This window comes from Scyliorhinus canicula, chromosome 1, assembly GCF_902713615.1.
Source record: "Scyliorhinus canicula chromosome 1, sScyCan1.1, whole genome shotgun sequence".
Classification (NCBI taxonomy): domain Eukaryota; kingdom Metazoa; phylum Chordata; class Chondrichthyes; order Carcharhiniformes; family Scyliorhinidae; genus Scyliorhinus; species Scyliorhinus canicula.
In genome coordinates, this window is record NC_052146.1 from 300,182,018 (window position 1) to 300,203,236 (window position 21,219).

The 21,219-nt window shown below is 48.6% G+C and overlaps 2 protein-coding genes across 5 annotated transcripts in view; both read left to right on the plus strand.

Moving 5' to 3' along the window:
* Positions 1-2,238, plus strand: part of ccdc28a (coiled-coil domain containing 28A) — a 46,220-nt gene extending 43,982 nt beyond the window's left edge. For both annotated transcript variants that reach the window (XM_038816328.1, XM_038816335.1), the window contains exon 6: positions 22-2,238. In XM_038816328.1, the coding sequence (XP_038672256.1) occupies positions 22-76 (55 nt within the window). In that variant the 3' untranslated portion in view covers positions 77-2,238. The remainder of the gene's footprint in view (positions 1-21) is intronic.
* Positions 2,239-10,761: 8,523 nt separating this feature from the next.
* The window catches only part of LOC119976144 (epithelial cell-transforming sequence 2 oncogene-like), an 83,657-nt gene continuing 73,199 nt past the window's right edge, over positions 10,762-21,219 (plus strand). For all 3 annotated transcript variants that reach the window (XM_038816347.1, XM_038816356.1, XM_038816365.1), the window contains exons 1-3: positions 10,762-10,771; positions 17,460-17,729; positions 20,950-21,062. In XM_038816347.1, coding sequence (XP_038672275.1) covers positions 17,547-17,729; positions 20,950-21,062 — 296 coding nt within the window. In that variant the 5' untranslated portion in view covers positions 10,762-10,771; positions 17,460-17,546. The remainder of the gene's footprint in view (positions 10,772-17,459; positions 17,730-20,949; positions 21,063-21,219) is intronic.

Below are 21,219 nucleotides of genomic sequence, written 5' to 3' on the forward strand. Positions count from 1 at the left end.
TTAACCCACCATTTATTTCAGTCAAAAGCTAAATCTGGCAGATAATCAAGATGTTCCAAGAGCATCCACCTCCTGAAGAATGGATGGGAATTCTATGCGGAACACCATGCAAACACTGATGCACAATAGCAGTCGATGAGGAAATTGCAGCATGGTGCCTCTTTACTGTGGACAGTGTTCTCTGGAGCTGCTCTTTTGCACTTAATACTTTAATACTTCTCACTGGGGTTTCTGGAAGCCACTTTTGTGAAGATCAGAGCAGTTCCCATGGATTATTACTGCTGTTGCTTTGCTGGTCTTTGCGCCTCTCAACATTTCACCCGGAAAAGCAACTGTTCTCAGACTTGTGTGTTTTGCAAGAATGGGATTAATCAGTTGTATAATAACCGATTGTTGTGCTTAACTGTCTGGTGTACTTGGCAATGTTCCTCCTTGATTATTTGTTCTGGAGTGGTTGCTGGATGAAATCTGCTGCTGTGGGAGGAAGTGTTCGACCTCCGGGGAAATACCGAGCAGGTCTCTGTGATAGTAGCATTAATGGACAATGCCGGGCTTCTGGAGAAAGTCTGGGTACATTTGTGACCGGAAAGTGAAACTGGGCTGGAATGTTTTCCATCGTCAACTGCGAAGATTTTCACTTGGTTTGAGACGGTCTTGCTTTGGGAGGATGCTGTTGAGCTATTTTTCTTCCCTCACTGTGGTCTAAACCATTCCACAGAGCGCAGCACCTACTGGTGGGAGCCAACTGGGGGACTACCATTTTCAATGTTTACCTCTTGTCAGGCCACATCCCAACCTAGTTGTAGCCACCCAGGTGTGGCTACTTTTCTCCTGTTGACCTGCAAGTGTAGAGCAGCAGCCCAGCCATGTGGCAGGGCCAATGCTGGCTCCCTTTGCTTCTCGCTCACTGCGGCTGCAGCCATGGAGAATGTGCCCCAGTTGAATTGTGGAAACACGGTGCTCCAACACGGCACCGTGAGCTTTCCTGTGCGGTGGCTGGGCGGGGCGCGTGGGGAGGGAAGGAGGAAGAAACCATTTTGAGCAATTGGTGAATGATTCTCTTAAATCCCATTACCTGAAACCAAACTCGTTGTCAGGCCGCCACCAGACTCAACAAATCCTTATCCTTTGTCAGGTAATTTGCCATGTACTGATGATGGGTTTAACTGACACTGCAATTTATTTAGATGACTGCTGTTATAGTGAAAAGATTCTGGAGGAAATGGGAAATAAATCAAAATTGTGAGATCCCTGATTGAAATCATTAAGCTCCCAACAAGTGGAAGGACAGTTTTGTTTTTAAGGACTGTCTTGTTTTAAAATGTTAACCTGCTAGTCTGTGTTAATATGGCATTCCTGGCAAAGTCTCTCTAACCGTGTCCTTGATCATGCTGCTAAGCTGGAGGGCACTTTGTATGGAGGTGAAGAGAAGGTGACTCGCTCTCTGCTTTTCTTTCCTCCTCCTGCTGCTCATCCTCGTAAAGGGGAGTTTGTGAGAATCCTGCGGAAAGTGTAAGGGTCAGGAGAGGGGTGAGCCCCACGAGCGGCCTGCCTCCTAGCCCGCTGGTACTCATTGGCACCTTCCAGAGAACGGGCTGAATTAATCCAATGGTTTGCTGGGGCAGAAGTCTTGATTTTTCTCATGCTCCATTCATCATCATGCTTTACTGAGTTTGGGGATCAATCCTGTCCAGCAGCGTGCACATGCTGTTGGTGTGACAGTGAAATCCAAGCTTTATTGCACATTACTGTGTTTACAATTCATGCAAGTGCAATTGTGGAAGACTCTCACTTGCTTGGTCTGTTCAAGAGACAGAGTGTGGTGTGTGTACACTGATTTGTGTAGTATTTTTCAAATGTGCCGCCTATTTTATTTAGAAGTGCAGTGTGAAGCAGTTTTATTTAAATTTTCTGTAAGGTGATCCTCTGAATTGGGAACGTTGTCCAATCTCAAGCAATCCTGAATGGAGGTCACCTGGCAGATTGACCACTGCCAATCTTGAGCTCAGCCTGGCCAATGAAAGGTCCTAACTTTTCAAAGTGAAGCACGGCTACTCCCTGGTCACAAGTTAGACATGACGAGGAGTCTACTAGCTGGGCGAGGCAGGGAATGGGGCCTGACCAATGCAGCACTGCTCACACTGGTTTGATTCTTGTGCATTCTCGCTGTCTGTATGCTGTAGGCTCATACCAGATTATTGCATGGTGAAGCATTAAAATTAAATGTGTTTGACTCCTTTTTGAGTTTCATCTTTGGCTCCTGTGTCTCCACCCAGTGCACGAGGCCAAACCATCACTTAGTTATTACCAAGTGCAGCATGTAGATCAAACAACAACTTATATGATGCCCTTAGTCATGCTCAAGAAAGTTACTGGAATACTGGCATGCAAAATGTATAACCAAAGCCTCATCGTCTTGCCTTTTCTCAACCTGGATGCTACACGTTCTATGTATTTCCAACATTTTCTCTTATCTCTGATTCCTTGCAGGTTTAAATTTGGTAGGCTTTGTAGTTTTTAAGGGGCAGACACTTTCACTTGGGTCATGGAGCAGTGCATTTATTGTTCTGCCTGGTATAATATTCTGGTCCTTTTATGGTATCCAATGCCTTACCAAGAGCAACAATTGGAGAAATTTGAGACTAATATGAATAACACTGCTGAAGCTTTTCATCTTGCATTCATCAGGACAAACACAAGAATGCCAAATTTCTAATCGCAACCCCTTCATACAACAGGAGAAAAGGCTGGTGATTGATAAGTTGACTCTGGCTAAGGTGCTGCTATGGCAAAAGCAACAGGGAACTGTAGGCTCTCCAAGCTCTTGGGTAATTTCTAAAGAGGCGCAAGGTTTGAACATATTCCTTATGTTTGCAGAGAATAGATCACTTCCATGGATATATGTCACTTCTAGCAAGTGTAAATGAGCCCCGTTATGAGGTCGACTGTTTTGGTTGCTAGTGTCGCTATTGCCGCACTTAGGATTGTTCAGTAAGTACTGCCCAATCACAGACTCTCATCTAATTTTGTTTTGGGTTTTGCAAGCACAGGCTGGTTGAGTATGGTCCGTACTCTGTCTATTGCTAACAACTGCAGGAACATGCTGTTTGATTCGATTGTCCAATTGCAAGCCCCTCCACAGACCCCTTCAAGGCAAACTTCACCTTCTCCAGCCTGAGGAACTCTGCTAAGTCACTCACTCAAACACCTGGGTTCGGTGGTCCCCAGCCCGCCATTCCAATAAGATCCGTCTCCATGGACATGATTCGTGGGCCCAACTGTGCACCGCTCCTACCTATCCACCCCTTCAAAACACCTGCTCATCTTGGCCACAATTATATGTGACCTGTGGACCACCTTAAATTGTATTAAGGCTCAACCTGGTGCCTGACGACGCATTGACTTGCCTTAAAGCCTCCTCCCACCCCAGCTCTTCCTCCCACATGCGCTTCGCTCCCCTTATCGGGACTTCCGACACTGCTCTCATCTACCCCTGTTTTTGATACCACCTTGTCCTGTAGCCCCTGGGGCGACATGCAGGGAAAAGTCGGCACCTGCTTCCTAATAAAATCCCTCGCTTGCAAATACCGGAACCCATTCCCGCTGGGCAGCTCAAATTCCTCCACCAACCCCTCCAAGCTCGGGAAGTTGCCCCCCAGGAATAGATCCCCAAACCGCTCAATCCCTGCTCGCCGCCGCCCTCGAAAGCCCCTGACCAGCCCTCCATGAACAAACCTCTGATTCCTGCAGAGCGGTGCCCAAACAGAGGTCCCCTCCAGCCTCAGGTGCTGCTGCCACTGTCCCCACACCCTCAGGGCCACCACCAGCACCGGGCCTGTGGAGAACCAGGCCAGCGAGAACGGCAGAGGCGCCGTCAACAGAGCGCAACAAAAACTTGAGTCCTTACAAGAGGCTGCCTCCAGCTGCTCCCAGACCGACCCCTCTCCCCTTCCTAACCATGGCTATATTCGCCGCCCAATAATAATTCAAGTTTGGAAGAGCCAACCTGCTCCCCCGAGCCTGCTCCGGAGCAGCACCGTCTTAATGACTCATTAGTGATAGTAAGGTAACAAGCATCTGTGGATATCACAGTACACTTATTACACTTAGCAAAGATAATCTACATTAGATATGCAATGGATATTTGCCAGGTAGCACGTTTTGGGAGGTAGAAGATGTAATGAAGGTATAAACTCAATAGAAAGGCACTCGAGGGTTTGCCAGGCTAATAAATCATTCTGCTCATTGTGTCTGCCAGCTTTCTAAAAGAGATATCTGATTAGTCCCACTGCACTGTTCTTTAAGCTTCAGCACAAGTGCTGAGTCGTCAGTCGAGGGGTATGACCCTTGCCTCGGGTACAAGCGAGAGGTCGTGGGTTTGAATCCTGGCCGAGCCTCTCACCAAGTCACATTATGATTTGTTTGCGGTGCAGACGGCAGGATTTATTTATAATGTGCAGCACGGTTGCACAGTGGTTAATACTGTTGCTTCATAGTGCAGCACGGCGGCATAGTGGGTTAACCCTGCTGCCTCTCGGCGCCGAGGTCCCAGGTTCAATCCCGGCTCTGGGTCACTGTCCGTGTGGAGTTTGCACATTCTCCCCGTGTTTGCGTGGGTTTTGCCCCCACAACCCAAAAGATGTGCAGGGTAGGTGGATTGGCCTCACTAAATTGCCCCTTCATCGGAAAAAATGAATTGGGCACTCTAAATTTATTTTTTAAAAATATACTGTTGCTTCACAGTGTCAGGGTCCCTGGTTCGATTCCCGGCTTGGGTGACTGTCTGTGCGGAGTCTGCACGTTCTCCCCGTGTCTGCGTTGGTTTCCTCCGGGTGCTCCGGTTTCCTCCCACAAGTCCCGAAAAGATGTGCTATTAGGTAGTTTGGACATTCTGAATTCTCCCTCTGTCTACCCGACCAGGCGCCAGAATTTGGTGACTAGGGGCTTTTCACAGTAACTTCATTGCAGTGTTAATGTAACCCTACTTTCAACAATACTAAAGATCATTATTATTTACCCATGGCTTTGCAAATTTCCCCTTTTTAAATACGTAGTCCTCTAGAAGTGAGCAACCTGGAAACTAAAGTAAAACTAAAGGGCAAAGGGTATTTTGTGTTTTATAAATAGAAGAGCGTAGAAAGGAGGGTATCGTCAGTTTTCGCATTGCAAATAAGCAGTTTTGCATGTTTGATTACAGAAAGGAATTTAAAATGACTGACAACTTGCAGCATAGATTTACCAGAAGGATGTTTGGGATGGAGAAATGACTTGCAGGGGAAGAGATTGCTATATTGAGACTGCTTTCACTGAAGGTAAAACCTGTCCTCTGAAGTTTCTGTCGGCTCATCGATATCCCCCAAGGTTTCCAGCATTCCAGCAGTATTACAAGACTTGTAACATTTTGGGAGTGCTGTGCCTGGCTTAGGTTTCCACATTGAAAAAAGGATATTGAGGTGCTGGTGAAGGCCAAATGATTTGCAAGGGTCTTATCAATCTGCGAGCTGGTATCATTCAGAAAAGATCAAACGGCTTGGACTCTTTCCTGGAAAGGAGGAATCTGAGAGGCGACCTAATTCATAGAATCCCTACAGTGCCGAAGGAGGTCATTCAGCCCATCGAATCTGCACCCTACTGAGGCCCAGTCCCCTGCCCACCCAGCCCTATGCCCTGTTACCTAACCTGCGGATCCCTGGACACTAAGGAGCAATTTGGCATAGCCAACCCACCTAACCTGTACATCTTAGTACCGTGGGAGGAAACCGGAGCACCTGGAAGTACTCCGCGCAGCCACTGGTGCTGTGAGGCGGCAGTGCTGCCTGGATAGAATGGACATGCAGAGGATGTTTCCACTTGTAGGAAAAACTAGAACCAGAGGGCGCAATCTCCAAAAAAAGGACGATCCTTTAAAACCGAGATGAAGAGGAATTTCTTCAGCCAGAGGGTGGTGAATCTGTGGAACTCTGCCGCCGAAGGCTGTGGAGGCCAAATCACTGAGTGTCTTTCAGACAGAGCTAGATAGGTTCTTGATTAATAAGGGGATCAGGGGTTATGGGGAGAAGGCAGGAGAATGGGGGAGAAACATATCGGCCATGATTGAATAGCAGAGCAGACTCGATGGGACGAGTGGCCTAATTCTCTTCCTATGTATTATGGTCTTATGGAGTGCAATAATTTCACTTGTGTAGCAGTCCAAATTTAGGGGTCAGGAATAAATCCAGTAAATTCTCATGAATTAGGAGCAGGAGTAGCTCACTTGGAACCTTGAGCCTGCTCCACCATTCAATAAGACCATGGCAGATCTCATTTTCAATTCAACTTCACATTGCTGCCTACCCCAACAACCTTTCACCCCTTTGCTGATCAAGAATCTGTCCACTTCTGCGTTTGAAGACATTCAAAGACTCTACCCCAACCACCTTTTTGAGGAAGGGAATTCCAAAGCCCCTCAGCCCTCCTGAGAGGAAAAACATTTCCTCACCTGGGTCTTAAACGGGCAGCCCCTTATTTGTAAATAGTAGCCCCAAGCTCTCCGACAAGAGGAAGCGCTTTCCATATTCACTGTGTCGAGTCCCCTCTGGACCTTGGGAATTCAGGGGGAAACTCTTTACCGAGTGGTGTGAATATGGACCTCACTCATTGGGAGTGAACAGGAAAGGGAAGCTAGATATACAAGGGGCAATGGGTTTTCCTGATAGGGTGAGATAAAGAGGAGGCTCATGTAATCACAGTTTGGCTGAATGGGCCATTGGTTCGCTGTGTCGCCTCTAATTTGTAAATAGTGAGACTGTTGGAGGTCATGGAACAGATCCCTGTAAGTCCAGCAATGAAATCCCTGTTGTCTAACGGTTCATCATTTGTGATCATTTTCTACTATTTTGAACCTGCAAAGCCTGCACGCCATGTTTCTACAATACATGTGAATGTTCGAATAAGGAAACTGCTTCACGTGCCGTGAGCTGCTATGGAGTAGCTTCGCTGTTGTGTAGGAATATTTGCCGGCCAATTTGAACACATCAAGATCTCTCAGACATCCGTGAGCTGGTGTTGGTTTAAGTTGTGGGATGTTACAGGAATCTCGGAAAAACCTCCCTAAGCAGCACCGTGGGACTTTTTACAATCCACTGGGGCACTATTGGGGCTCAAATTAATAAGTCATTTGAAAAGGCAATCTATAATCATGCTGTGCCGTTTATTTATGTTCAGTATTGGCTGGGGAGTGGGTGCATGGATGGATGAATGTGGGATGCAATGATGGAAGGGGATTTGGGATGATACGAGGGCGATGGAAGGAATGGGATTGGTAATTATCAAAAAATGAATTTACAGGATGTGGGCATCGCTGGCTGGACCAGCATTTATTGCCCATCCCTAGTGGTCTTTGGTGGTAGAACATAGAACAGTACAGCACAGAACAGGCCCTTGATGTTGTGCCGAGCAATGATCACCCTACTTAAACCCACATACCCGTAACCCAACAATCCCCCCATTAACCTTACACTACGGGCAATTTAGCATGGCCAATCCACCTAACCCGCACATCTTTGGACTGTGGGAGGAAACCGGAGCACCCGGAGGAAACCCACGCACACACGGGGAGGATGTGCAGACTCCACACAGACAGTGACCCAGCCGGGAATCGAACCTGGGACCCTGGAGCTGTGAAGCATTGATGCTAACCACCATGCTACCGTGAGGCCTTCTTGAATTGCTGCAGTCCCTGAGATGTAGGTACACCCACTGCTCTTAGGGAGGGAGTTCCAGGATTTTGACCCAGTGACAGTGAAGGAACGGAAATATATTTCCAAGTCAGGGTGGTGAGTGACTTGGAGGGGAACCTCCAAGTGGTGGGGTTTCCAGGTATCTCCTACTCTTGTCCTTCTAGGTGGTTGTGGGTTTGGATGGTGCTGCTTAAGGAACCTGGTCGAGTTCCTGCAGTGCATCCTGTAGATGGTACACACGGCTGCCACTGTTTGTCGGTGGTGGAGGGATTGAATGCTTGTAGAAGGTGGAGCAGTCGAGCGGGCTGCTTTGTCCTGGATGAGGTTGAGCTTCTTGAGTGTTGTTGGAGCTGCACTCATCCAGGCAAGTGGAGAGTATTCCATTACACTCCTGAATTGTGTTTTGTAGATGGTCGACAGGCTTTGGGGAGTCAGGAGGTGAGTTACTTGCTGTAGGATTCCCAGCCTTTGACCTGCTCTTGTAGCCACAGTATTTATATGGCTGGTCCAGTTCAGTTTCTGATCAATGGTAACACCCAGGACATTGATAGTTGGGGATTCAACAATGATGTTGCCAATGAATGTCAAGGGCGATGGTTAAATCCTTTCTTGTTGGAAATGATCATAGCCTGGCACTTGTGTTGCTTGTCAGCCCAAGCCTGGATATTGTCCAGGTCTTGCTGCATTTGGACATGGACTGCTTCATTATCTGAGGAGTGGCAAATGGTACTCAACATTGTGTAACATCTGTGAGCATCCCCACTTCTGACCTTATGTTGGGAGGAAGGTCACTGATGAAGCAGCTAAAGATGTACGGGCCTAGAACACTACCCTGAGGAACTCCTGCAGTGCTGTCCTGGAGCTGAGATGATTGATCTCCAACCAAAGCAACCATCTTCCTTTGTGCCAGGTATGACTCCAACCATCAGAGTGTTTTCCCCTGACTTCCATTGACTCCAGTTTAGCGAGGGCTCCTTGATGCCATATTCAATCAGATGTCAAGGGCAGTCACTCTCACCCCACCTCTGGCACTCAGCTCTTTTGTCTATGTTTGAACCAAGGGTGTAATGAGGTCCGGAGCTGAGTAATCCTGCCGAAACCCAAACTGAGTGTCTGAGCAGGTTATAACAAAGCTAAGTGCCACTTGATAGCCCTGTTGATGACTCCTTCCATCACTTTACTCTCGATCATCAGTAAAGTGAAGAATGAAGGGCTGATAATTGGCCGTGTTGGATTTTGTCCTGTTTCTTGTGTACAGGGCATACCTGGTCAATTTTCCACATTGCCGGCTAAATGCCAGTGTTGTAGATGTACTGGAACAGCTGGGCGAGGGGTGCGGCAAGTTCTGGAATGCAAGCCTCTGTCCTATTGCCGGACAGGGCCCATAGCCCTTACCATATCCAGTGCCTTCAGCCATTTCTTGATATCACATGGAGTGAATCAGATTGTGATGAGAAGGTTGGGATTCCGATCGAAAGATCCTGTTGCAATAAAGATGCTAATTTCACCAGAAATTGTGGTTGTCTGCTAATTTTAAATAAAAATGAAATTTAAAGTTTTAGTTTATCTTATTTACTCTCCCTTTAGTTTTCTCTGTTTTGCAGACAACATAGTGGAAGCAGATTCCTTACCAGCGTTCAAACGAGAATTAGGTACATACTTAAAGGGGAAATATCGATCAGATTTCTGAGTTGATCAGGGGCAGCACGGTGGCGCAATGGATAGCACTACTGCCTCATGGCGCCGAGGTCCCAGGTTCGGTCCCGGATCTGGGTCACTGTTCGTGTGGAGTTTGCACATTCTCAATGTGTCTGCGTGGGTTTCACCCCCACAACCCAAAGATGCGCAGGGTAGGTGGATTGAACACGCTAAATTACCCCTTAATTGGAAAAAGAAATGAATTGGGTACTCTAAATTTATTTTTAAAAAGATTTGTGAATTGATCAGGGTGGCACGGTAGCATAGTGTTTAGCACTGTTGCTTCACCACTCCAGGTTCCCAGGTTTGATTCCTGGCTCTGGGTCACTGTGCGGAGTCTGCATGTTCTCACCGTGTCTTCGTGGCTTTCCTTCAGGTGCTCCGGTCCAAAGATGCGCAGGTCAGGTGGATTGGCCATGATAAAATTGCCTTTAGTGTCCAAAAAAGGTTAGGTGGGGTTACTGGGTTGTGGGGTTAGGGTGGAGGTGTGGGCTTAGGTAGGGTGATCTTTCCAAGAGCCGGTGCAGACTCGATGGGCCGAATGGTCTCCTTCTGCACTGTAAATTCTATGATCGTTCTCCCCGTGTGTGCGTGGGTTTCCTCCGGGTGCTCCGGTTTCCTCCCACAGTCCAAAGATGTGCAGGTCAGGTGGATTGGCCAGGCTAAATTGCCCTTAGTGTCCAAAAAGGTTAGGTGGGGTTACGTGAATAGGGTGGAGGCGTGGACTTAAGTAGGGTGCTCTTTCCAAGGGCCAGTGCAGACTCGATGGGCCGAATGGCCTCCTTCTGCACTGTAAATTCTACGATTCTATAATACCTCATTGCGGAGGAACCAGAGCCTAGCTCGGAAACAACACCATCAGGAGAAGATAGAACAAGAGTATGGTACCGGGAACTAACTTGCCTTTATCAGAATTGTACCCTCTCGTGCAGAAGGCAGCCATTTGGCCCATGCTCCTTGTACTGGCTTTCGGAATGAACTATGCATTTAGTTCCACTGATCCGACACATTCCGTACAACTTTGCAAATCTTTCCTGTGCAATTATGTCTCCAAACCTCTTGGGAAAGTCACTACTGGACCCTCTTCCACAGCCCCTGTCTGAGACAGCTCACTCCGGATTGCAAGGAAACCAAACCAATGCCAATGTATCACCCCCCCTATTGGAATTTGGTGGAGAATGTGTTGCCCGCGAGAAGGCGATGCATTACCCCGGGGAGGCAAAAGTGTCGGCTGGCACAGGTTGCCTGGAAAGTCACCTGCTGCATTGGGCTTGTGTTGAGTTGCCCTGGTGACCTGAACACACACACACACACACACACACAAGGCTTAGAGTGGAGGAGAAGCTGCAGAAAGGGTAAGAAATCAAAGTTTGTGGCTGTTTCCTGCTTCAAACCATCAACAAAAGAGCTGAGTTTCTTTGGGGAGCTTTTTGCTAGTTGGTGGGTTTGCCAAACAAGGTGAATCAGAGCTAATTGCCCGGAACGTGAGCTCGAGTGAGTGGGACTCACAAATTCCTGACATTGTCCTCGGTTTTTTTGAATTCGTGAGTGAACTTCAATCAGAAACAAGCGGAAACTTTAAGTTCCCTCTCATTTGTGGCAATTATTGTTATAAGAAGGATCTTTTTCTCTCTCATTTAAACCTATGTTGTGGTAAAGGGGGAGTATTTCCTGGCAGGTAGGTTATTCAAACAGGGAGGTGCAAATCTCACCAGATATGACAGGCTGGCGCCATCAGCCCTCTACCTCAAACTTTGTGCTTTAAATCTACCTTTATATCCAGTTCTGGGCACCACACCTCAGGAAGGATTTGAAGTGGCGCAGTAGTTAGCATTGCTGCCTACAGCGCTGAGGACCCGGGTTCGATCCCGGCTCTGGGTCAGTGCCCGTGTGGAGTTTGCACATTCTACCCGTGTCTGCGGGGTCTCACCCCCACAACCCAAAGAGGTGCAGGCTAGGTAGATTGGCCACGCTAAATTGCCCCTTAATTGGAAAAAAAATAATTGGGTCCTCTAAATTGATTTCAGAAACAGGAAGGATTTGAAGCCATTAGAGAGAGTGCAGGAAATGTTTACAAGGATAGTTCCAGGGTTGAGGGGCCGCAGTTGCTTTGATTGGCGAGGTTGGATCTTGGAGAAGAGATTGGTTGAGAGGCGAATTGATAGAGGTATTGAAAAGCTTGAGGGGTCTGGGGAGAATAGATTGGGAAAAACTGTTCCCATTGGCAGAAGAGTCGAGAACCAGAGGATTTAAGGTGTTTGGCTAAAGAACCCATATCAACACGAGGAAAATCTATTTCACACAGTGAGTGGTTAGGATCTGGAATGCACTGTCTGAGAGTGTGGTGCAGGCAGGTTCACACAGCGAGTGGTTAGGATCTGGAATGTACTGTCTGTGAGTGTGGTGGAGGCAGATTCACACAGCGAGTGGTTAGGATCTGGAATGTACTGTCTGAGAGTGTGGTGGGGGCAGATTCACACAGCAAGTGGTTAGGATCTGGAATGCACTGTCTGAGAGTGTGGTGGAGGCAGATTCACACAGCGAGTGGTTAGGATCTGGAATACACTGAGAGTGTGGTGGAGGCAGATTCACACAGCGAGTGGTTAGGATCTGGAATACACTGAGAGTGTGGTGGAGGCAGATTCACACAGCGAGTTGTTATGATCTGGAATGTACTGTCTGTGAGTGTGGTGGCGGCAGATTCAATCGTGGCTTTCAAAGTGGAATTGGACATTTATCTGAAGAGAAATAAAACCCAGGGCTGCAGGGTGGGTGGGGTGAGGTGAGTAGTCCATGCAGGAGGCCGGAATGGACACAATGGGCTGAATGGCCTGGTTCTGTGCTGTAACCATTCTATAAGTAGATTCAGGCCCAAGCGCTGCTCCTGACGGCTGACCCACTGAAGAAATTATCTCATTTAAATAGCAGAGATTCTGAAGGGGTTTGATGGGGTGGACACTGAGAGATTGCTTCCCCTGGTCAGGGAGTTGAAAACACCGGGATAAGGGGGGCCGATCGTTTAGGACTGAGATGAACAGAAATGATTTAAAGGACAAAGAATAATACAGCACAGGAACAGGCCCTTCGGCCCTCCAAGCCTGTACTGGTCATGATACCAACCTTGGCCAAAACCCTCAGCACTTCCTTGGGCCGTATCCCTCTATACCCGTCCTATCCACGCGTTTGTCAAGATAAGATGATTTTTGAACACCATTAATGTATCTAAGGATTGTGAATCTTTGGAATTGCCTACATAGAATTTTATCGTAGTATTTACAGTGCAGAGGGAGGCCATTCGGCCCATCGAGTCTGCACCGGCTCTTGGAAAGAGCACCCTACCCAAGGTCAACACCTCTACCCTATCCCCATAACCTGGTAACCCCACCCAGGGGCTGGTTTAGCTCACCAGGCTAAATCGGTGGCTTTTAAAGCAGACCAAGCAGGCCAGCAGCACGGTTTGATTCCCGTACCAGCCTCCCCGGACAGGCGCCGGAATGTGGCGACTAGGGGCTTTTCACAGTAACTTCATTGAAGCCTACTCGTGACAATAAGCGATTTTCATTTTCAATTTCATTTTCAACACTAAGGGCAATTTTAAACTATAAGGGCAATTTATCATGGCCAATCCACCTAACCTGCACATCTTTGGACTGTGGGAGGAAACCGGAGCACCCGGAGGAAACCCACGCAGACACGGGGAGAACGTGCAGACTCCGTACAGACAGTGACCCAGCAGGGAATCGAACCTGGGACCCTGGAGCTGTGAAGCAATTGTGCTATCCACAATGCTACCATGCTGCCCTACCCCACAGGGTTGTGGATGCTCCACTGTTGAACACATAAAGCTGTGGGATGGAGAGAATTTTGATTTCTCAGGGAATAAAGGGACACGGGAAGCGAGCGGGAAAGTGGAGTTAATGCAGTAGACCAGCCTGGCTTTTATTGAATGGTGGAGGAGTCTGGAGGGCTGTTTGGTCTCCTTCTGCCCGTATTGAATGGTGGAGCAGACTGGAGGGCTGTTTGGTCTCCTTCTGCCCGTATTTTGTGTGCTTGTTATTTTTTATTAATAAATTTAGAGTACCCAATTATTTTGTTTAAAATTAAGGGGCAAATTAGCGTGGCCAATCCACCTACCCTGCACATCTTTGGGTTGTGGGGGTGAAACCCATGCAAACTCCACACGGACAGTGACCCAGAGCCGGGATTCCGCTGGTCAGAGAGTCTAAAACACGGGGATAAGGGGGCTGATCATTTAGGACTGAGATGAGTGAATGGCGAAGTTGGACTTGATGGTGACATCCCGTGGTGGCACAGCAAGTTGGCACCCACTGACATGGTGGTACGGTAGCACAGTGGTTAGCACTATTGCTTTACAGCGCCAGGGTCCCAGGTTCGATTCCCAGCTTGGGTCACTGTCTGTGCGGAGTCTGCACGTTCTCCCCGTGTCTGTGTGGGTTTCCTCCGATTTCCTCCCACAATTCCCAAAGACGTGCTGTTAGGTGAATTGGACATTCTGAATTCTCCCTCTGTGTACCCGAACAGGCGCCGGAGTGTGGCGACTAGGGGCTTTTCACAGTAACTTCATTGCAGTGTTAATGTAAAACCTACTTGTGACACTAATAATGATTATTATTATTATTTGTGAGAAGTTGCCTTGGAACCAAGAGAAAACTCACAAAACAAAATAAACTTTGAACTTTGAAACTGTCCCTACGCTATTGGTTGTGGTAAGGGCTTCCTGGGAGGTGGTGGCCCAGGGTTAATGTCTCTGGATTAGTAATCCAGAGGCCCAAGCTAACGTTCTGGGGGCCGTGGGTTCAAATCCCACCACAACAGCTGGTGGAATTTAAGTTCAATAACGTCAATAAATCTGGGATGTATAGCTAGCCTCAGTAATGTAAAAACCCCATCTGGTCCGCCAATGTCCTGGAGGGAAGGAAATCTGCCGTCCTTAACCCAGCCTGGCCTACATGCCTACACTGCCCTCTGAAACGGCCGAGTAGGCCACTCAATGCAAGGGCAAATAGGCTTGGATCACAAACGCAACAATGCCCACATCCAAATCAAAAGAGTATTCAGAGACCCAAGTGCTGGGACCTGAGGATCCTGGAGATCCGGGAATTAAAACAACTGCAAAGATAAACTCGAATGAATGAGAACAGAGACTTCCTTGTGCCGTATCCCTCTACACCCGTCCTATCCATGCTTTTGTCAAGATATTGAGAATTCTCCTGTTTGCAAGTGTTCCCTTGCTATTCTGTCAGGGCCCTCTGGGATTCGACCCGAAGTTTGGATGTGAAATCAGTAGAGCAGAGCAAGGTTTATAGCTGGGCGACTTCCTTCCCTAGAGAACACGTTATTCCATAACTCCTCGATTCTCTTCCCTGCAAGTGTCGACTCCGCTCCTGGATGAGGAAAATGATGACCCTCGTTAGCAACCCATTCTCGCCGAGAGTCAAGCCGGGCCACCTTGCCCAATCTTCAACCACAAGTTTCAATTTCCACCCTGTCCCATCAGGGCTGAGATTGATCTTTTTGCTCCTCCAACTTTATTAGGGCAGCACGGTAGCAATGTGGATAGCACAGTGGCTTCACAGCTCCAGGGTCCCAGGTTCAGTTCCCGGCTTGGGTCACTGTCTGTGCGGAGTCTGCACATCCTCCCCGTGTGTGCGTGGGTTTCCTCCGGGTGCTCCGGTTTCCTCCCACAGTCCAAAGATGTGCAGGTTAGGTAGATTGGCCATGATAAATTGCCCTTAGTGTCCAAAATTGCCCTTAGTGTTGGGTGGGGTTACTGGGTTATTGGGATGGGGTGGAGGTGTTGACCTTGGGTAAGGTGCTCTTTTCAAGAGCCGGTGCAGACTCAATGGGCTGAATGGCCTCCTTCTGCACTGTAAGTTCTATGATCTATGATCTATTCCCCCGAAGGAAAAGGTCTGGGGGGTTTAAGCAAAGGTGTTTTTAATGGCATGTTTTTAATTTCCAGGGGAAGGTGGGGGTCCGCTTTAACGTTGCTGCCCCATGGTGTAAATGGACAGGGTCGTACCGCGCCATATTATCCAGACTCGAAGCTTCTTCAGTGAGTCATGGACTGTTCCACCAAAGGGGGGCGATATTGAGCAGGTCCAGTCTTCATGTGGCACTCACACGCTTCCTGCCAAAGACAGAAAAATAATCCTAATTGAATGAACGGTTGGATGAGGAAGGAAGTGGGAAGGGTTTGGATGTGTAGACTTGGCATGTGGCAACGAACCTTCCTCGTCCAATGTCTATCTTGCGAGTCAGCATCTTGAAAGAAGGGGGTTGAAGGAAATGAAGAGGAGTTCCCTCCTCAGAGAAAATAGTCAGGGAATAAACTCTGCTCTATTGCTCTCACATGTGAACAGGAAGAGGCCATCCAGCCCCTTGAGCCTGTTCCACAGGAGTCTGCCTGATCTGCATGTTAACTCTATCTAGCCACAGGGCGGCAAGGCGGCACAGTGGTTAGCACTGCTGCCTCACGGCGCCGAATCCCAGGTTCGATCCCGGCCCTGGGTCACTGCCCGTATGGAGTTTGCACATTCTCCCCGTGTCTGCGTGGGTCTCACTCCCACAACTCAAAGATATGCAGGGAAGATGGAATGGCTACACTAAATTGGCCCTTAGCTGGAAGTTTTTAAAAAAACACTTTCAAGCCATTTTGGTTCCGTAATCTCTCAATCCCTTTGCTGAATAAAAACCTACTGATCCCAGCTTCAATTGAACCTCAGACTCGACAGCTTTTTCGGGTTAAAGTTCTGGATTTCCCCAGCATCCGGAAGTGCTTCCTGACATCCATAGAATCTCCACAGTGCAGAACGAGGCCATTCGGCCCATTGAGTCTGCACTGACCCTGCGTGAGAGCACTCTACCTAGGCCCACTCCCTCACCCTACTCCCATAACCTCGCACATTGATCACGGCCAATCCACCTAACCTGCACATCCTTGGACTGTGGCAGGAAACAGGAGCACCCGGAGGAAACCCACGTAGACACGGGGAGAACGTGCAGACTCCGCACAGACACCCAAAACCGGAATTGAACCTGAATCCCTGGCGCTGCGAGACAGCAGTGCTAACCATTGCGCCACCGAGCCGTCCAGCCACTGTGCTGCCACTCCTGAATGTCCTGGCTCTAGATTTTAGGAATTGCTTCTTTGTTCTTGACTACCCCACTGGAGGAAATAATTTCTCTCAGCCAACTCCTTTCATCATCTTCAACAACTCCATTTTTTATTCTTTTCATGGGATGAGAGTGTTGCTGGGATGGTCAACATTTATTACCAATCCCTAATTGCTCTTCAGAAGGTGGTGGTGAACTGCCCTGTTGAACCGCTGCAGTCCCTGAGGTGTAGGTCCACCCCCAGTGCTGTTAGAGAGGGGGTTCTAAGTTGCTTACCCAGTGACAGTGAAGGAACTGCGCTATATTTCCAAGTCAGGGTGGTGGGTGGCTTGGAGGGGGGCCCCCAGGTGATGGGGTTCCCAGGTATCTGCTGTCCTTGTCCTTCTAGATGGTAGACATCATTATTTGCTTCATTGTGTTGAGGGGTGTAACTCAGTCTGTCTGGTGCTATTAACAGTATGATCCATTGCCTATAACAATAATAATATAATAATCTTTATTATTGTCACAAGTAGGTTTACATTAACACCGCAATGAAGTTACTGTGAAAAGCCCCTAGTCGCCACATTCCGGCGCCTGTTCGGGTACACTGAGGGAGAATTCAGAATGTCCAAATTACCTAACAAGCCGTCTTTCGGGCCATGTAGGAGGAAATCAGAGCACCCGGAGGAGACCCTCGCAGACACGGGGAGAACGTACAGACACCGCACAGGCAGTGATCCAAGCGGGAATCGAACCTGGGACCCTGTAGCTGTGAAGCAGCAGTGCCAACCACTGTACTACTGTGCCGCTTATAGTGGAGGAGATATAAAGACAATGGCAGCAAAAGGTTTATGGCCCCTTTAGATGTTTTTATTTTGTTGTTGGTCTCAATTTCTGAACGTTTTGGTGATAATTTTCTCACAGGCTGCAGGTCCCTGGACACTGAGGAGGTTGTGGGGCAAAGGGTTTGAGACAGAGCGACCCTGGCATCACAGAAGTCCCATAACCGCAATGCTCAGCAGCCTGAAGCCTACCCCACACGGTATCAGATGTTGGGAGACAGAATATTTGGGTACCCAGCTCAGTCAATCCGAAGATTTCGGGAAAAGCTCCAGCGTGGAGTTAGCTGGGATGAGGCAGCAAACCAGATTCAGCACATGGACACCAGTGTTACACAAGACAGCTAACCAGCAGGTGAATTATAGATGGTGGTCGTCACAGTCAATAAGATGCTGTTATAGCACGGTGGCGCAGTGGGTTATCCCTGTTGCCTCACGGTGCCGAGGTCCCAGGTTCGATCCCGGCTCTGGGTCACTGTCTGTGTGGAGTTTGCACATTCTCCCCGTGTCTGCGTGGGTCTCACCCCCATGTGCAGGTTAGGTGGATTGGCCACACTAAATTGCCCCTTAATTGGAAAAAAATAATTGGGTACTCTAAATTTATTTTTTAAAAATAAGATGTCGTTATATTGCGTTTAGTTTATTAGTTAATATTTTTACCCCATCGACAGATTGTTTGCTTTTATTCACATTTTGCCCTCCAATTCCATTCTCCTCAGATCTGCTTGTGATTTTCTGACTGTTGATTATGGTTGGATTCTCCTCCGCATTGGGAACTCCGATACCGGCTGTGTGTGGCGGAGAATGCAGTGTTTAGCAGGAAACAGAATCGGCGCCCGTTCCAATGCTTCGGTCCCACGCTGGCGTCGGGATCGAGGTTCACACCCGTGCCAGTGGGAAGATACAAATTGATCATTAAGAGCCATTTACATCCTGTTAACGGTCCGGGAACCATATTCACTGGGCCTGGGTGATTCTCCGGTCCTCTGGGCCGGGAATCATGTGGGCGCGAATTGGTGCAGGTCCTGACAAGCGTGGCCCGGACATGATGGACCTCGTGGTGGGACAAGGGGGTAACTCTTTAAAGGGGTTGCCTCCCACATCCATCGGAGGGTCACCCTCATGCTCCCTACAATGCAAGACCTGCCCACTCCACCCCCACCAGACCCTCCACTGCCCCCACCAGAGACCCCCTAATTAAAGAGACAACCGCCAAAGTCCCCCAGAAGAGAGACCCTGCCTGGAAGTAGTGCTAAAGACCCCTGTCTGGAAGCTAGAGAGCAGTCCTGACAGAGGCAGTGAAGAAAAACACTGCTTTAACACTCACCTGGACAATACACCAGCCACCTCAGGTAGAGGAAACAGCAGCTGCCAATTCCAGGAAAGGGAAAACCAATCAGCTGGTTTTAAACCCCCTTAGATCTTTGATCTGCAAATCATTCATTAATTTCTCTGTGATATTGGTGTTATTAGGCTGTGACTAACAGCTTCCACACACACACAGTTGTCTAAAATGTTCCATTCACCTCCCTTCAGGTTCAGTGACTTTGAAGTAGTCAGCTGTGAATTTAACAGAAAGCACTTGACTCTCTTCGATGTGGTCAGGAGCTGTCAATCAAAGCTTGATGTTTATAAACATTGTGGTTCGTTTCACAGCTGACTACTTCAAAGTCACTCAAGGGTAAAGAAGATGAATTAAACATACAGACAGCTGAGATTGTGTGGAAGCCGTCAATCACAGCCTAGTAAAATCAATATCACAGGGTCAGTACTGAGGGAGCGCTGCACTGTCACAGGGTCAGTACTGAGGGAGTGCTGTACTATCAGAGGGTCAGTACTGAGGGATTGCTGCACTGTCAGAGGGTCAGTACTGAGGGAGTGCTGCACTGACAGAGGGTCAGTACTGAGGGAGTACTGCACTGTCAGAGGGTCAGTAATGAGGGAGTGCTGCATTGTCAGAGGGTCAGTACTGAGGGAGCGCTGCACTGTCAGAGGGTCAGTACTGAGGGAGTGCTGCACTGTCAGAGGGTCAGTACTGAGGGAGTGCTGCACTGTCAGAGGGTCAGTACTGAGGGAGTGCTGCACTGTCAGAGGGTCAGTACTGAGGGAGCGCTGCACTGTCACAGGGTCAGTACTGAGGGAGTGCTGCACTGTCACAGGGTCAGTACTGAGGGAGTGCTGCACTGTCACAGGGTCAGTACTGAGGGAGTGCTGCACTGTCAGAGGGTCAGTACTGAGGGAGCGCTGCACTGCCAGAGGGTCCGTCTGAGGGAGTGCTACACTGTCACAGGGTCAGTACTGAGGGAGTGCTGCACTGTCAGAGGGTCAGTACTGATGGAGTGCCGCACTGTCAGAGGGTCAGTACTGAGGGAGCGCTGCACTGCCAGAGGGTCCGTCTGAGGGAGTGCTACACTGTCACAGGGTCAGTACTGAGGGAGTGCTGTACTGTCAGAGGGTCAGTACTGAGGGAGTGCCGCACTGTCAGAGTGTCAGTACTGAGGGAGTGCCGCACTATCAGAGGGTCAGTACTGAGGGAGTGCCGCACTGTCAGAAGGTCAGTACTGAGGGAGTGCTGCACTGTCAGATGGTCAGTATTGAGGGAGTGCTGCACTGTCAGAGGGTCAGTACTAAGGGAGTGCTGCACTGTCAGAGGGTCAGTACTGAGGGAGTGCTGCACTGTCAGAGGGTCAGTACTGAGGGTGTGCTGCACTGTCAGAGGGTCGGTACTGAGGGAGTGTTGCACTGTTGGAGTGGTGCAGTGGTTAGCACTGTTGCCTCACGGCGCCGAGGTCCCAGCTTCAGTTCCGGCCCTGGATCACTGCCCGTGTGGAGTTTGCACATTCTCCCCGAGTCTGCGTGGGTCTCGCCTCCGCAACCCAAAGATGTGTAGGGTAGGTGGATTGGCCACGCTAAATTGCCCCTTAATTGGAAAAATTGCAAAAAGGTTTTTTGAAATAGTTGGAATGTGAGGATCGGTGCGAGCTGAAATGGTTATTGTGTTGGTGATGAGAGGGGAGAAATAAGTGCGAGGTGATGAGGATAGTTGGATATGAACTTTAAATTTGATATGTTGGCAGGGCTGGAGGGCAGCGTAGATCAGTGAACACAGAGATGACAGGTTAAAGGGACCTGTTAGGATAGGAGCAGCAGAGATTCGATGGAGGTCAGGTTTAGAGAGACTGACAGGGTGGAATCCTACATTGCTGTGCCAGCTGTATTGTGACTGCTGCTGAGGTATGTGCTGGGCAGCATCTCAATGTGGAGGACAAATATGAAATGGGCTGGAGCAGCTTGTTAGTTAGATTAACAGAGGCTGGTGATGTAACCACGTGACTTTGGTTGAATGATCCTCTGCTGTTTCTGACAAGAAGTTTGAAGAGTGTCCCTATCTCACTGTGAACTCGGATCGCCTATTTGTATTTGATACAAGAGCTCCTCCTGTAGGCTTGATGACTCATTACACCCCTGTGCCGTGAGCTCCCTCTGCTGGTGGCACCCCTCACTACAACATTGAGAGCTGAAGACTGTAAATCACACCTCTTGTCAATAGCACAGTGACTATTCTCCTGTTACAGCTCTTCGATGAGAGAGTGACGCTTGTAAGCCATTGGTTTGACCTATGGAGCGATAAGCAGAGGAAACAGTTCATACACAGTGTCCTAACACGTTGCAGTAAATCACAGCTCAAGTAAGTGTGCTCAACAACGTCAAGTCAAAGCTGAGCCCTTAACAGTGATGCAAGTGCCACTGCAGAAATGTTTCTTTCAATTGCTTCTGTTTTGAAAATTTTGCTCCTGTTGTTTGTTTATTTTGTGGGTTATCTTCACACAAACCCATGGGGCAGA